This window comes from Oryza glaberrima, chromosome 8 (genome assembly GCF_000147395.1).
Source record: "Oryza glaberrima chromosome 8, OglaRS2, whole genome shotgun sequence".
NCBI lineage: Eukaryota > Viridiplantae > Streptophyta > Magnoliopsida > Poales > Poaceae > Oryza > Oryza glaberrima.
The window spans coordinates 22,991,940-23,009,525 of NC_068333.1; the positions used below are offsets into that span (position 1 = coordinate 22,991,940).

Below are 17,586 nucleotides of genomic sequence, written 5' to 3' on the forward strand. Positions count from 1 at the left end.
ATGGATTCAATGATTTTAGCCCCCATTGAAGTCATAGCAAACATGGAATTGTATCGATGAATATGCTGCAAGAAATAATTTGAAAGGGAGCTCGCAGAAGTTAACAAATTCAATATGGGTTCTGGAGGTGGATTACAAATTCAATATGGCTGCCAAGATTAAGTGGAGCATAGATTGTTCCTAACAAAGTATATCAATGGAAGATGGCAGATACTGTTATATATAAGATGTAAGGTTGGCATATGTCAAATTTTACGTATAAAGGATATGATAGCATATGGTGATGGCGAAATACTTGGTTTGATGTAGACACAGATGAAGAATTATTACTCTCAGCTGACTGGGAATGAGAGGATATTCCAATAATTCGTTGTTCATTAGCCAATGGAGGAGTAGATGCAGATGAAGAGCCTATTTCAGTTCTGTTCAACTCTCGATGCAAAGACCGTTGTTCTGAAGATGATGCTATATGTTGTGAAGGGAATGTGGGTACAGAATTAGATAGGCTATAACCGGGTAACTAAGGTAGGTAGGCAACGATAAACTTTACATTACTAAAAAAAATTGAAGGTGTAAATTGGGGAACCAACCTCTACCTCTATGGGCATCCAATATGAGTTTACGTTTTCGTCGTGATTCAGCAGCAGTAGCATGATCAGGGTGAGGGACCAAAATATGTGCCAGTGGACATCTTGACCGGCGACGTCCTACTGGAAAACGTGAAGTACTTTGCCCAGCATCCATGGGTTGAACCCTTTGTTTTTTAGTTTTAATCAACAACGCATCTGATCATATATTTACAAATATCGGATGTAAGTTTATTATATTTGCAAAATGTAGGAGTATACGCATAAGATGTAACTGGAATATGAAATCAGAAAAGAGATGTACAAAAAAAAATGAAAAATATAGGATGAGTTGAACAACACACATACCGAGCAAGGTTATCTGCTTTTATGACAATTGTCAGGCTTCTCCTCAAGTGGTGAAACAAATGTTCTTGTATCTATTAATAAAGGATAGGTGAAAGAAGTATAAGCTGCAAGCACCATTTTTTTAAAGAAACTAAAACAGTACTCAATGCATAGGTCTCCAACATGTGCAAAAACCACAATGTATGCTCAAATATAATATAACCTGGCAAAATTCATGTGAAATTCACACATACTGAACTGAATCACTAAACCAACCAAAAGCTTTCATTTTATCAAACTTTTTGCGACAAAAATGCATCATAACATGAACTATGGATTTGCATAGTTTGAAAAACAGTATAAGCTGCAGGTTCTATTTTTTTAAGAAACTAAAACAGTACCCAGTGCATAGGTCTCCTGCATGTGCAAAATCTACCCAGTGCATAGGTCTCCTGCATGTGCAAAATCCACAATGTATGCTCAAATATTGTTCTGAGAAAAATCATGTGAAATTTACACATACTGAACTGACTCACTAAAGCATCCAAAAGCTTTCATTTTAACACCTTTTTTGTGACAAAAACGCATCATAACATGAACTATGGATGTACATAGTTTCAAAAAATTTGATAACATTTAACGTATGTTTTTTAAATGATTTTTTTTCACATTTTAACAGGAAACATGAATAGCATGGGGTGAGCTCAACAGAAGACATACCGAGCAGGTTAGTAGCTTCTCGCTATTTCAGGACATCTATGTAGCAATCCTCTGGCTCCTCACCAACTGCTCAAATACATTAAAGTGATAGGACATATAAGTATCCACTGCAAATATCAGTTTATTTTTTCTTAAAAAACTGGAATAACAATCAGTGTTGAAATCATAATGTTTGCTCAAATAGAATATGGAGAAAATTGATGTCACATTCAGGCTTATCAAATAGAATAAATTCTCACACTTTTTTTTTAGAAACTAAAATCACATAGGACATATAAGTATCCACTGCAAATATCAGTTTATTTTTCTTAAATAACTGGAACAACAATCAGTGCATAGGATAGGGATTATTTCTTTAGGTGTAGAGAATCCAATTTACAAAGCTTTCATAGTGATCTTGCCTGGTTGAAATCATAATGTTTGCTCAAATAGAATATGGACAAAATTGATGTCAAATTCAGGCTTATCAAATAGAATAAATTCACACATTTTTTTTCAGAAATTAAAATCAGTACTCAGGGCAAAAAACCAACTCAATTCAGACATATTTTTTTCAGAAACTAAAATCAGTACTTAGGGCAAAGAAGTAAGAACCAACTCAATTCAGACATACAAAATTAGTAACGAAGCCTACATACAATGATCTGACAAAGTTTGATCCACAACTAACCTATCTTGTCGTGATCGCAATCATGTCCGAATTGGAGAATATGCTTGCAGGATGAAGCGATGATGTCGAGGGAGGTATGGATCTGAGGCTTGCGGATGGATGGATGATGTCTGACGGAGAGGCACAGGTCTGAGGAGACGTCTGGTAGCAGTGGGGATTGCAAGAGGATTATCAAAAGGTTTGGAAGAGGCTTACGAAGAGAAATTGCAAGAGGCACATAAATCGTATTAACCATCGTGCCTCCAGTACCATAATGATTTTGGCCGTTTCTAATGTAAATGCACATCATTAAGGGCGGGGAATGGGAAGAAGCATGGTGATTACCGTTTCTGCTATCCAAGAAGATGGGGAGGGGGCGGTTGATTTCACCATGGATGGTGCCAGGGTTCCAGATGCTTCTTCCCATCGAATGGATGGCGCTAGGGTTTTCGAGTCCAGACGCTTCTCCCCATCGCCGTATCGCTGGTTGCCGAGTCCAGACGCTTCTCCCCCATCGCCGCATCGCTACACAGCTCCCCATCGCTACCTCCTACTGCGACCGAGATGAGTGCGATCCCCACCACCACCTGCGCGCCATCGCCGCCTCCTGCGACCGAGCGCCCTGTCCCCACCACCACCTGCGCGCCATCGCGACACGGTGGGCGAGCGCTAGGGTCCGTCGCACTACGCCGCTGCTGCTCCGCTCAGGAAGTCAGGAGGAGATGAGACATACCGAACCCTAAAATCCCTCATTGGACTGACTTGGGCCTCCTGGGCCTCACGACTTGGGCCTCCTGGGCTGCAGTATATGTGTTGTGTTCGACCCCGAGGCAGATTGCATCCAACGGTGCAGATGCAATCTAATCTACCGATCCAAGGGCTGTAAATTAATGATGACGTGGATCATTGAGGTTTGAGCTTTAGGATCTTAATTGCACTTAGTGGGGGATAACTTTATAGGAAGAAGGGATACCTAAAAAAAAAGCTAAAAAAAAGCGCGCTAGCTGTGCAGCCCAGCAGCAGCTAGGCCTTGGGCCCTTGGCCCACGCGTGCAGCAAGGCAGCAAGCAAGCGAGCAGTAGCGGCAGCTGTAGCTAGCTTAGTACCACCTCGGCTAGCTAGCTCCATCTACACTAGCTTAAATAGGAAATGTTGCCGGTGACTGTAACATATCGATTCCAGAATTTTTGCAGCGTGTTGCAGTGTTAGGTGACTAAGAGTATGTTGGAAAACTCTATTCATTTTTTAAGGGTATATTGTCTTATTTTTGCATGTCTCTCAGAAGTCAAAATTTGTAAATATTTAGTAACATAGATCAATTTGTGATATGTCACTAGAAATATGCATGTTCAAATTCAACTTACACAAGTAGAAACGAAAATAACAAATTTTATTATGAATATAAAGCATAATTTACGGTCAAATTTATTATTTTTTTTCAAATTGTATAAGTCGAATTTCAATTTACATGTTTGTGGAAAGATATATCATACATTGATCTATCTTAATTTTTTATGGCGTTTTAAATGCCATGCACGAATGTTCCCTCGAGGAATTTTTTTAAAAAAATCCACTTCCTGTTTGGTTTGCTACCAATTTTTATTCACGCAGTTCAATCTCTATACTAACAATTTGATAACGCAAAAATTGAGTCCAAATCAGACAAGGTAATTTCGCGCATCTGGATCAACTTGGATCCCGACAGAAACTCCTAAACTCCATTAATATTGTTGAAGTAATCCATGGCGCCATCCGCTACAGCCATCGGCTATACTGCTATCGGTTACAGCCATCGGCTGTCTACTGCTCTAGTTATCCACTAAACGCGTGGTTCCGGTTTTGCTGGGGATCATGGCGTGTGTATCGCTCCGACGCATGCTGCGTTCATGCGGGAGCTCTTTCCAGTTTTTTAGTGAGTGCGTGCGCTTCGTGTGTTCTCCGATCGTGGGATGGCGCGGTCTAGTCAGGAGGCATGGCGAAGTGGCGGGAGTTTAGGAACGCATGGCAACAGCTTCGGTCGTGGGATGGCGCGATCAAGTAGGAAGTTGTGGGCATGTAATTTACTATTTAAAGTTTCCTAATACAACAGAAAACGCTGCCAAGTTTCTTCTCGCTCGTTCTGTTTTGATCGGCTAAACTTGCGGTAGTTCGCTAACAATCTTCATATTATATACGCAGCCTGCCTCCATCACGACCACGACGTACTCACAACCTCGCCGGAGATCCAAGCAGCCCGTTCGATAATAATCCTATCGGCGGCGGCGGCGATCACCGACCGGCCAAGCAGCATATATACCTTCGGTTTCGTAATTTTTCTCTCTTGCTCGTTCTCCATGGCGGCGAATTTCGTCTGCTTCTTCGCCGGCTTGTGCATCGGCATATCGATCCAGGCGAACGACGAAGAGCAGCAGCGGCGGCTGCGCCTCGTCGAGCTGGAGCGGCGCGGCGAGGAGCGGGAGAAGCAGGTCGCCGAGATGGTGAGCCGGGAGGAGGATCGCGAGCGGGAGCGGAAGAAGAACCTGGACAAGCTCGACCAGATCGTCCAGATCCTCAGGAATCTGTGACCGGATAGCCGCCGGCCGCCGTGGAGACGAGGCTCGCCGGAGCTAGGAGAGATGACAATAACAGTGTTATTACTACTGTACTAGATTATTACTCCCTCCGTCCCACAGTATAAGGAATTTTGAGTTTTTGCTTGCAACGTTTGACCACTCGTCTTATTTAAATTTTTTTTGTAAATATAAAAAACGAAAAGCTGTGCTTAAAGTATTGTAGATAATAAAGTAAGTTATAAATAAAATAAATAATAATTTCAAAAATTTTTGAATAAGACGAGTGGTCAAACGTTGCAAGCAAAAACTCAAAATCCTTTATATTATAGGATGGAGGGAGTATTACATTATGATACGATGATTGCCTAGTACATACTGCTGGGTCTCTGTAATCATTTGTCCCATATTTTTCGCTTTTCTGTGTGATCACTTGTAGTACCAAATTTAGGCTTTGTTCTAATGTGCAAGTCATTTATAAGCTTTTCGCCAACCAGTGCGTAAAACGAGAGAATCAATCACACCGTTTAGTAGTTTAAAATGTGTGCTAATGAAAACCGAGGAACATGACGTTTGAAGTTTCAGAAAAGAACGCTGCCTTTAACATGAAAGTTCCAATGCTTACATTCCTTATTGATGTTTGTTGAAAATATATCCTACAGAACTGCATGATTTATTAGCCCCCTACATTCAAAAATATAAGGAGGATTTTGATTGTCTAGTTCTATGCTTTGACCCTTGGTAATAAAATAATATATAGGTTTTGCTATACAAAAATATATTTGTTGGATTCATGTTCGAAACTCCTATTTAATGACTATGATTTCGTAACAGTAAGAAATTTACGGTGAAAGCTTGTCTTTGGAGTAAATATTAAGAAATCCAGACCTCCATTGCTTTGTTTTCCACAAAAATTCTCTGAGGTTCCTACGTTTGAATCGTGCCTAATAGCCTACACGAGAGAGAGCTGTGTGCGAGTAAAATTAAGCTGATCTCCATGAGGCTCCAGTATTTACAAGCTTGATGTATGCATCCTTGAAGTCGGCAAAAAATTTAGCTTGGTCCTGTGCATATAAATTGATCCATCTGCAAGTAGTTTGGCATATGCCCAATGTCAATGGCCTGACCAAACATGTGAGCATGAAGGAACCTTGCAAATATATCTATTTGTCCTATAAATTTGTGACTTAAAACCTAAAGCCTAGGTCCTGACTGAAAGAATTGAAGATAGAGTAGGATTAGTGCATGGAGTTTGGAAGCTTATGATTATCCCTAGTACTTCTTCAGAGCTTGTAACAAGTAAGCGACATTATTTAGCATATCTAGTTCAAGAAAAAAAATACCTTAAGCATTCATCATCTTCAGTGAGTGCCCAATCCGTTCGCAGTCCTACCATTGCCGGCATGCCAGCTTCATAGAAGAACACAACACATTGTATTAAGGTGATTTACAAATAATGCCAAGTCGATTATACATTGTACAAGGATGATTTACAAAGGCATGAGCTAAGTTGAGATTCAGTTATGGCTTATGGATTCATGATGACAGTATTTAAAGGGCATGATGGAAAAAATGAATGGACTTACATGAAGATGGCTGTGGCTTCTCAAGGAGTACTTTAAAATAGGAGTTGTCGAAAATATTTGGATTCCCGAATCCTTTACCTCCAATTGTGTGTGCTCCAGATAACACAACCATCTCCTGTGTCCTGCCAAGTATCAAGTTTAACTTCAGACATGGAAGGATGCTAAGTTTTCAGGAACATTTTGTAGAAGCCTAGAGGGGAAATCATGTGCAGATACGTATCATGTACAGATACATAATTTTTAACCACGCATTAGTAAATTTTCATAAATAGGCAATGGGAATTGAATTCACAAGATGTTTGTGTAAGTAGAGAAAAGGAGGACTCACGAAAAGCCCTTTTTGCTGAATAATGTTTTCAGCGCAGTGGCATCCAATGTTTCTTCAGGAAGTTTACCAGCAGGATCAGCAGTACTACAGAGTCAAATGCATTATTTCATAAGAATATGGATATTACTTTGAGAAAATATGGATACCTACATGTTCTTTAAAAAATATGGATGCATACTAAATAGAAGCACTGCCTGGAAATGAACAGCCTAAAATTTTGCCAACATTGCAAGGGAACTGTTAAATGAACAAACCACTGTGATGTTGCACCTGGAATCTAATCGACCTAGTCTTACTGGAATTTCTGGCCCTCCACATAGCGCAACTGACTCAGCACCAGCCACGGCAATCAAATCCGCCCATGATACTGTTAGCAAAGTAACGGTATATGTGTGCTTGAAGATACATCACAACCGAAGCTCAAAACAGAAAGAACATATAAAAAGGGTGTAAACCATGTACCTTGCTGCACAAGGTCAATTACTTCTTTCGCTTTTCCTAATACCTGTTCAGTTATAAGTCATTAAAAACAGATATGGGAAGTCAAAACATGTTGTTCTTCAGTAAGGATATGTTACTACTATTTATGATAAAAAGCAAGAAAAAAAAGGAGGAAAAAAAACCTTTATGGATTTATTTAGCCCAGTATTTTCAGGTCTATCAACTTCATAAATTATAGATCCATTCATGCCACCTGCAAGATATTGTCATAAATATCCATCTACTGTTTTACTTCTCAGAATTCATCTTTAGATAGGTTGAAGTGTAGTTATTCGTAGTTTGTTCTTGTTTGCAATACTCTATAATTCTACTTTATACACATTCAATTTTTGCTCTAAAACTGTATATAGAACTTCAACCAATGAAGACATTAAAGATCGAACCTGATTTATCAGCAATATCAAAAGTCCCTGCATCATGGAAAGCCAAACGAAGCATGCCAGCAGCCTTGACCTTGGATAAAACATTCCTCACACCGTTTTGAATAATTGAACCATCAATTGGCTCAGCCCTATAGAGTCAAACATAAAAAAACTTCTCTAAAAGATGTCATACTGCTGTTTTACGAGAATGAAACTACTTTGAGTAGGTTATTCTTATACACAAATAGCTATTGTAGGTATACTTTATTGACCTGTGGTTCATTTCGACTTTTGATTCTAGGCCATGCTTCCACAATTGAACCAATTAAACATAAATAAAAATACTCATAGAAATGTAAATTAATACGGTTAGCAACTCATAGCTATGGAAACTTAGAGCAGAATAGGAATATGATTGTGGTTGAATACTGCACTTACGCACTCGCTATATGAACATGAGGAAGTATGAAAGGGAGCAGAGCAACAGAAGCAAAGTCCCTCCTTGTATAACAAAGAGAAGATATGGGACCTGTGGTCACCATACACAAAGCAAATTCAGTTGGGCAGAAATATATCAGTAGGCACTGGAAGCATTCTCTCAGTTCTTGCAATGGAAACAACTCATACCTGAAAAGAAATCTGCATTTTGCTGCTCAGAGGGTTCTGAACAAGCAGAATCATCACTACTGCACCTACGACCAGCAGCAGAAGCTCCTATCCTCGTCTTCCCACTTCTAATCCTGTATCATCACAATTTTCACAGGTCATGTGCCTTCCATGAACAAATGATGGCATGGTTGGTATCAAAGCATGAGAGAAGATGCAAACATTACCTGCAGGTGCAACGACTGCAGCTGGAGAAGAAGCGGGAGGAGGCTGCAATATGGGGGACATTAGTGAGCTCCATTCCCGTCCTTCTGGCCTTGTTAACTGTCAGCAATGGCTGCTACTATCCTGAACTGAAAGAGGAAAAGGACACAACTCACTAGTCACTAGTCAGCCAGCCTATCCCTACCTGGCTATACATGTGTGGTTCCCAACTGATGGTCCCCAAGAAAGCACTTTGGATAAGCTGTACTTCAGTGGTAAATATCTGCCCAATTGTAGTTCTGAAGAATATGCCTCTGATACTCCAGTGATTATTTTTAGAATTCATAAATGCCATTAATGTCTCTTCCTATGTGGATATCTTTCTTTCACCAGTAAATACTCCCATCTGTTCATTAAACCTTTTATGGTAATAGAGTATGATTTGAACTGTTTGTGCCTTACTAAATTTGCAATTTCAACACAAATCTATAAAACAAGCTACGCAAAAAAGAAAAAAGAAAAGAAAAGAGCACCAACAATTAACACAATTTAGAAAATAAAGTAAGCCAAGATCCCACCGTTAAACTCAATTACAAGTTACTGCTGATGCCAAGAAATCATGTTCACAGAACAAGTGAGAAAAAATCATAGTTTGTTGATGTAAACAGGTAGTACAGAACTTTCTAAGCAAACTGCAATGAAATTATATGCTTATTTACAACAGTCATTGCATGTTTGAATGTGAATTATCTGCTTCAGTGTGTAATATGTATTGTCACATATAAATGAGAGAACATAGCGGACACTTACATAAATAGGCTACAAATTTCGCAAACAAACACAGGTGGTACTTGGGAGCTATTAAAAGTACCATGTATACGCTTTTCTTTGTTTGGGAAGCTAGCTGTCTGTGCCTCAAATTTACAGGGAATTATCCGTCTATATAACACAGATTGCTTAGGAGTCCAAATTCTTTGAGGATGGATTGAACGCCACCTGGTCAGCACAATCCAAGTTATCTCCAGCTTTGTCACTACCAACACCCATCAGGTCGAGATAATGTTGGTAGTGGGATACAATGACGTTCATCTTATCGATGGAGCCTTGACCACAGATGAGATCGCCATACAGGATGTTCATTGTAGCACCAAAGCCAGGATACCTCTTGGACAAAGTGTCATTCTTGGTTGGTTTCCAGTTGCCAACGAATACATCATGGGCTGATGGTTGCTTCCTCTTCATTGGAGTCATCCACCTCCAGATTGCTGCTTCAAATGCTAGGGTCGCATTCTGTTCCAATAACTCTGGGTGGTTCAACAGATCCTGTTTGATACCCTGACCGATAATACCATAGTTGTAGTTCCTGAATACCATGTACAAGCAGATTTAATTAGTCAGTACCTTAACCTAATCAGTTACTAATCAACAGCTATCAAGATAGGGATAGGTCAGCCTAACCAGTAAACAGGAAGAGCGCCTCGACCATAATACTCGACTCCTTCAACACAAGGATACAATTCGTTGCTGTTGTCACAATAGCTTTGGCTTGGGCTCAATTCATGGTTGTAGCAAAGCCCCCAAGCCAATGGACCACCAGTTGCGACACTATATCCACCTGTAGAAATCACAATTCCAATACTCTATCAGATGCTACTAGCCTAGGGTTTTTTGATTCATCTGAAGTTCACGTGTTCGGTGAACAACAGAACATATCACACAGTTGGAACGAAACTTCTGAAGATTGCTACCAATTGAACAAACCTTAGGTTACAATCTTCTTTACAAATCAAGTACATATTCAAATCGGACCAAAGTCCACTGTGTTGTGATATTCAGAATTTCAGATGCAGAATTGCAGTTGTCTACTTTTAATATGGAAATGCCAAGGATGATACACGATGCCAATCAAAACTAATTAACATGCTCCACATATAGCTGCATTCGGCAGCAATTAACTACTAGCTGAGATAAAAAATTGTTACCTCCCATTCTACACACGGATCCAGATTACTTTCAGATCTTAAAAGCAACACTCCGCAGAGCACCTATCCTAAAGATTACAGTAGGCCGCAAATCTACTACCAATTCGTCCATTTCCCCCAATCTATTTCTCGATCCACGCAACATCAAATTGGTAAAATCACAGTAACGATCAGCGAGAAGAAGAAGAAGAGCAGCACACGTACAGGAGGTCTTGGCGCCGACGTGGCCGAGGAAGGCGGCGACCTCCTTCATCCCAACCTCCTTCCCTCCCGTGGTGCCGAACCCGCGGGGCTCGAAGAGCGCGGCGGCGGTGATGAAGGCGTGGTAGTCCCAGAACCCGGCGGCGTGGGCGAGCGAGCGGTCGTTGCGGTGGGCGAAGAGCTCCTCGAACTGGTACGCCTTGAAGTAGTCGGTGATGGTGTCGTTGCAGCAGAACCGGCTCCCGCTGCACTCCCACCCCTTGTCGCACGCCTTCGCCTCCTCGTCGCCGCCGCCGTCCTTGTGCCTCCTCCCCTCCGCCGCCACGAGTAGCGCCACCAGCAGCAGCAGCGGCAGAGATGCCGCCGCCGCCGCCGCACGCGACGTCCTCATCGTCGCCGGCGATGCGGATGCGGAGCGCGTGATCGGCGGAGGAGGAGGAGCGGAGAAGAGAGAGTGTCGGTGGTGGGGTGGGTTGGTGGGGGCAAGCTGGAAGGGCCGATGTGATATCGCTGTTCGGGGGTATTTTCGTAATTTGGTGTTATTGGGTTGTTTCGAACTTCAGATGGGCCGGTGTTCTCCGGCTGTCTAAAAAGGCCTCAAGGCTTAAGGCCCATTTTGTGATACGGCTTTCATTGGAGTGAAATTGAGCAATTTCATAGAGGAAGTTCATTATCGTCCCCCAATTATAGCCCCAAATTGATTCATTCAACCCAAAAACCAGATATGGAGCATCCCAAACTATTAAAACAAGATCAATTTATGTCCCTAAGCGGTTTGGTGATTTTATCTAACGTGGCTGCTTACGTCGCATTTCATTTTAGAAAAAGAATAAACAAAGCTATTGGTGGACCCCAACATTTCAACAACACTCATCTCTCTCCTCCCTTCTTTCTTTCACTTTCCATTTTCTGATTTCAATGGCGACACACATTTTCTTTCAGACATAGGATAGGGCATTATAAGTTCTGCACCGTTTCTCTTAGTACGTGTATTCATTCATGAGAGTTAAGATGTGTTATTTTCGCAACGGCTATTATTGGAAAAAGAAATCAAGTGTACTATAGTATTTTCTATTGTTTATTGGTAATCCAATGTACTAAACAAAGAGATTAAGTAAATACACCATATCTTTTTACTAATACAAAAAGATTTATATGTTCGGCTTTTGGACATACATCTTTCCATGTAAGGATAAAAATAGTCATAAAAATTCTCGATCGATCTAGAATTGTTTTCGTATGAGTGGTACCGTTTCTAACCATTACTATTTTAAACCTAAAAAAATTGGTTTTTCTAAGAGTGAATTGCACCTTGAGCCACCTTTGATTACCATTGTTACAATTTGGACTAGGCTAAAGCCAAACTTTTCACTTTGGGCCAGGTATCTTTACATGATGTTTCAATTTGGACTCCCTTCTTCTTCCTCCAACTCTCTTCCCCCTCTCTCCCCTTCAATCTGTAAAGTCTTCCAAAGAATTCAAAGGGTAGTTTGCATTTTCAATCATCGACTACCTAGTGCTTGTGGCTTAATTTCAAGGACAGTGGAGGGTGCACAACAAGTATTCCTACTGGTAGCAACTAGCATACGAAGAAGTTGGCCGGCAATGACAGACAGTTGTTGCTACTTTCTGAACTGACGATAAGAACTAAGTCAAGTAGCAGATAGCCACGCTCAAGCTCATGCTCGACCTCCGCTAGTGCTACATGTTATGCTGCATGCCTGCGCTAAATTTCCACATGTGTCGCTCAAGCTTCAACAAGTTTTGCAACGCTCAAGCTCCGCCTTCGTAGTGCCGCCTGCATTTGAGCTCGAAATCAAATTCGGCGGGTGGCTACCCTGTGAAGGGTTTTGCTTCTTGCCTTTTCATGCACTACACCTGATCGAGAAAGAGACCTTGAGCTGTACAGAGAAAAGAGAGGAAGAAAGGGAGTTGGAGAAAGAAGAAGAGAGTCTAAATTGAAACCTTGTGTAAACATACCCGGTCCAAAGTGAAAAGTTTACTTTTTCACTGGTCCAAGTTACAACACAGGTAAGAAAAAATAGCCCAAGATGTAATTTACTCTTTTTCTAATTTCGTTCGGTGTCGCATTAATCTCAATACTTAATATTTTAATTGATAAATATGATCAATTATTAAACAGATAAGCGTCGTTTTCGAAGATACGTTACCGATTCCAAATGTTCTCATCCTTATTCTTATCGACTTTTGTTTTTCTCCATTTGACCAAAGCGTTTTGAGACGGAGGGCTTTGTTGTTCAGCCAGCAAATAGGGGAGTGTTTCCAGTGTTTTTCCACCGAAGAAAGGCGAAAAAAAAAAAGAGAAGGCAGCGAAGATTTCTCTAGAAAGAGAGACGATTGTCCCATATCCACCGATGCCGGATTAGATCCGGTGGACTCCACCGATCCACGGGCCGGGGGCCCATTCCAACTTGCCCAGCCACTGGTGGGCCCACCGGCCACCTCATTTCCCTCACCCCCCAACCAAAAAGAAAAAAATAAACAAAAAGTTTAATTCGCCGCCACGCGCTTGCTTTGCCGGAAAGCACCAAAAGCCCGACCACCACTGCCGCCGCGCCGCCTCCTCCTCCTCCGCCTCCGCCGCCGCCGCCGCCGCCGCCGCCCGCCGGCCATCTCCGTCGATCCACCGTCCGGCGAGCAGACAGCAGCCCGGCAGATCTGCCCCCACCACGGGATCGAATCGGCGGGGGGAACCGAATCGGGGAGCGCGGGAGGCGGGAGCTTAGTTTGAGCTCGGTCGGCGGCGGCGGCGGCGGCCATGGTGAAGGAGACGGGGTACTACGACGTGCTCGGGGTGAGCCCGACCGCCACCGAGTCCGAGATCAAGAAGGCGTATTACATGAAGGTAAGTAGGATTCGTCGACTTGTCGTCGTCGTCGTCGTCGCTTGATTTTGGTCTGATTTGTGTTTGCTGGTGGTGGCGCAGGCGCGGCAGGTCCATCCGGATAAGAACCCCAATGACCCGAAAGCCGCGGAGAATTTCCAGGTAGGTGTTCCGCCATTGCTCTACTACTGGCAACTTATACCCTTATAATCAACTCGGTGCAAGCAGCTCACAGGGTAGTGTAGAACCCTCGATTGAATCAGATTAGATGCTTATTTAGCTGGACAGCTGATGCACAAAGTCCGAGATGTTGGACAGATTAGATGCTTATTAGCTGGATAGCTGCTGCGCAAAGTCACTATCCCAGCACGCTGTTCTCTGCGGATTGGTTTCGTAAGCAGTCGTGTTTTTGTTTGTTTGGCTAGTTAATCAGTAATCACTTTAAGTTTAAGGTTATACAGCTAAATGCTTATTAGTAACCACCATTCCACCAGTCTCTATTACTCTGAAAACATAAAATGCGTCTTTGCCTTTTTTACGTTTGAGATTTGGTTAATGGTGATTAGCTATATATGCTAAACTAAGTGTTTGCCTATCTAAACTGCTCTGTGAAACTCAACATCAGGAAGTTTAATATCTAACATTTGGAATCAGAATTATATTGCTGAGATATATAGTAAGTTCTAGTTAGGCCATTCAACTTAACTATGCAGATCGACCATTCCACAAATGAAATCTGTGTAATAACATGCCAGTTAATGATCGCGAGGTTATGATATGATATCTCTAATCTACTTAAAAAGGCAGTCGTCCGTCCGCACTCCCCTCCCTCCACCACGCACAGTGAGAGAAAAAGAAGCACGCAGCGCATGCCCCACTTGCCCCACTTGCTCCACATCCTCGCCTCCCCAAAAAACTGGATTTATTTAACAGCCGACAGAAAACATGTAAAAACAATTAAAAAAATTGGCTATAAACAGAAACAGGGCACAATTAATATTTTATAGGTCCGTTGCAACACACGGGCATTTTTACTAGTATTAGTAACATATCACATTCTTCTCTCCTCCCTAACTCCAAAGCAGCAATGAATATATTTGAAGCTGTTACTGCATAGCCATTGTAGTATTATATGGCATTGGCTTTATTAGAAAGGGTGTTTTTTTTTTTTTTTGCATATTTTCCTATTCCGTACTATTGTTACTTATAGGAATTCTCATTGCAGGCACTAGGAGAGGCATACCAAGTTCTTAGTGACCCTACGCAGCGCCAAGCTTATGACGCACATGGGAAATCTGGCATCTCAACGTATGTGCTGATTTTCTCAAAGAAATTATATGATGCTCTTGCAAAATATTGAAAAGCTTTATAGGATTTTCATGGTTATTAATTTGCCATTTGTGGCAAAGCAACGCCAGTACTATAGTTGAACTTCTTTTTTTTTCTTCCATTCGAGAGATGCATATTTTTGTGGGATACTTAGTGATTACCTCTTTTTTGTTTTGAATATAATACCAGACAACAATGTTCTAGCTCATTTGGTTTTGAAATTCTATAGGGAAGGGATAATTGATCCAGCAGCAATTTTTGCAATGCTATTTGGTAGTGAGTTGTTTGAAGATTATATTGGTCAACTGGCTATGGCATCAATGGCTTCACTTGATAATTTCGGTGAAGATGAACATATTGACACAAGGAGGTTGCACGAGAGAATGCAGGCATGCTCCTTTAGCTGGTTTATTTTATATCATCCTCCATGCTCATTGAATAACATGAATACAGTCAATGGACATTAATGTATGATTCTTTTGGCAGCTTTCTTTTCATATTTGTTGCATTTTTCATATTCTTCTGCCACAATATTCTGCTGAGTAGTATACTTCAATTCAGGCTGTTCAAAAGGAAAGGGAAGAGAAACTTGCAGAGACACTGAAAAACCGACTGCACATTTACGTTCAAGGAAATAAAGAGGAATTTGTCCAGCTTGCTCAAGCTGAGGTGACCAGACTTAGCAATGCAGGTTTTTGTCAATACTACCCACCCTCTTCCTCAACTCTGACTTCCCCCCTTGCTCTCTTCCTTTCCTGCTTAAGTGCTTATTGCTGCAAAGACTTGCTCAACACTTATCTTAGAGAAGTTGGCATATGATATTTAAGGAACTGTACCTATTTATCACATGATTGAATAGATAACTGCATAATAAGATATCTTGACAAGCATATCTCATGAGATGGCATCTAGAATCATCCACTTCAGCTGAAACAGATCCAAAAATTAGTATGCTATTCTTTGGCTACACATACTTCTTGCTGAGCTTATTAATTGAAGTGAATATACAAGCACCATAAGCTCATTCTTTTTTTTTTTTAAATTATGCGCATGTTGTAAAAGGATGTGAATGGCCTATATGCTATTCCTGCAAGTATATGATGATGTTAGCTCGATGGCATATTACCAATTTTCCCTATATTAAAGTATATTTGCCAAGTTCGTAAATAGAACCCATTAAATGTTCGTTTTGGTATATTTTGTTGTTTTTGCTCTGTTGAGTGCTCATTGTGACTTCGGTTGGTCTTTAAGCTACATTATGTGAACTTTCTCATTCTGTTTGGTCATGTTTTGCTTCTTGTGCAGCATATGGCACTGTTATGTTAAACACTATCGGCTATGTATATTCGAGACAAGCTGCAAAAGAACTTGGGAAGAAAGCAATATTCTTGGGTGTTCCATTTGTAGCTGAGTGGTTCAGAGACAAAGGCCATTTCATCAAATCCCAAGTAACAGCTGCAGCAGGTAACATAACTCATCAATATATTTAACTTGAAAGTATATGATACAGCTAATGTCATCTATTGTGCTAGCATTATATTAATCATAAAGAATTTGGTTGTCTCATGGTTCTGTAGGTGCAATAGCTTTGATGCAGTTGCAAGAAGACTTGAAGAAGTATCTTAGTGCTGAAGGCCATTACACAGAGGAGGAACTAGAAATGTTCATGCAAAACCACAAAAAGGTTATGGTTGATTCCTTGTGGAAGCTTAACGTTGCTGACATAGAAGCCACCCTATCACGAGTCTGTCAAATGGTCTGTCCCAGCTTACCCATCACCGTTTTACTCATGGTTATTTTTTAACATAACTAGTGTGATAGTGAATTTTGAACATTGTATGGATGCCAGGTGCTTCAAGATGGAAGCGTCAGGAGGGAGGAACTGCGTGCTCGTGCTAAAGGACTGAAAACATTAGGCAAAATTTTCCAGGTATAGCTTGTTCATTTGTTCATTAAAGTTTTGGTGATGCTGTTGACATTTTCATTATATGACTTGTATTTACCCTTCACTTAGCGGGTTAAGCTCAACAATGATGAGGGGGAAGCATCGGATATGAGGAATATAGATAACATGGATGACAATGACGGGAGCTCCCCCGATACATCACCAAGAAGGGAACCACCATACAATCCTATCCCTAACCCTCCTCATGCTCAGGTAGCAGCTCATTATGATTTTTTACTTCTGTCGAATTTCTCAAGATGGCCATTTGCCACTGTCCATTATCATGGTGCCTTATTGATTGACTCATCGAGAGATTGAACTTGGAGCACAGTAATTAATCTATAAGAGGCTTAAGAGCTCTTATATAGCCTTCTCTCATGACATGCTAAAATACTTTTTTCTCTTGTTCTAGAGCCCATATGTGGAGGCCCCACAGTTTGGAGGAACCTATTACCCATTCAATTTCCCAATGCCAACAGCTCCACCTGGTGCGCAGAGGGATCCAATTCCATGACACCATTTAAGCTTGCATGTGCTGTTGTTCTGTGCAATATTGCTGGTGAAATACTAGATCATTTGTGTGATGCATCATTTGTACCTGTAGTAGAGAACGGAGGTTTAGCTATCCTTCGCACCATTTATTCGGTTGTACAATCAGTGACTGGTCAGGTAGCAGCCGTGTACTGTTGTGTACAGTTGTTAACGCTCGTGTTGAGGCAGTAGTAGGTCAGCATTGGTGTACATGGTTTGGTGTTAATCTGCGGCCTCGTTCCGTTTAGCTTGACGTGCATCTTCTATGGAAAATGAAGCTGAGAAATAAAATCATGTTTATAGTTTTGGGTGTATTTCATGGAAATCATTGTGAA

At 41.3% G+C, this 17,586-nt stretch overlaps 3 protein-coding genes across 3 annotated transcripts; 2 read left to right on the forward strand and 1 right to left on the reverse strand.

Moving 5' to 3' along the window:
* The first annotated feature begins 4,365 nt into the window (after positions 1-4,365).
* Positions 4,366-5,467, forward strand: LOC127782354 (uncharacterized). Its single transcript, XM_052309525.1, has one exon. The coding sequence runs from the start codon at positions 4,616-4,618 to the stop codon at positions 4,844-4,846; it is 231 nt and encodes a 76-aa protein (XP_052165485.1). The 5' UTR covers positions 4,366-4,615; the 3' UTR covers positions 4,847-5,467.
* A 109-nt stretch (positions 5,468-5,576) lies between these two features.
* LOC127782355 (uncharacterized) lies at positions 5,577-11,092 on the reverse strand. The gene is given in 15 exon segments (XM_052309526.1): positions 5,577-5,917; positions 6,175-6,241; positions 6,418-6,539; positions 6,746-6,829; positions 7,016-7,112; positions 7,208-7,250; positions 7,369-7,439; positions 7,630-7,757; positions 8,047-8,137; positions 8,236-8,342; positions 8,442-8,567; positions 8,624-8,730; positions 9,502-9,781; positions 9,877-10,033; positions 10,605-11,092. Coding segments are annotated over 15 exon segments (1,971 nt in total). The 5' UTR covers positions 10,993-11,092; the 3' UTR covers positions 5,577-5,814.
* Positions 11,093-13,121: 2,029 nt separating this feature from the next.
* On the forward strand, positions 13,122-17,565 carry LOC127782998 (chaperone protein dnaJ 10-like). Its single transcript, XM_052310294.1, has 10 exons — positions 13,122-13,467; positions 13,549-13,608; positions 14,672-14,754; positions 15,005-15,164; positions 15,337-15,466; positions 16,081-16,239; positions 16,353-16,531; positions 16,625-16,705; positions 16,790-16,933; positions 17,133-17,565. The coding sequence occupies exons 1-10, from the start codon at positions 13,381-13,383 to the stop codon at positions 17,232-17,234; spliced, it is 1,185 nt and encodes a 394-aa protein (XP_052166254.1). The 5' UTR covers positions 13,122-13,380; the 3' UTR covers positions 17,235-17,565.
* Positions 17,566-17,586: the final 21 nt, after the last annotated feature.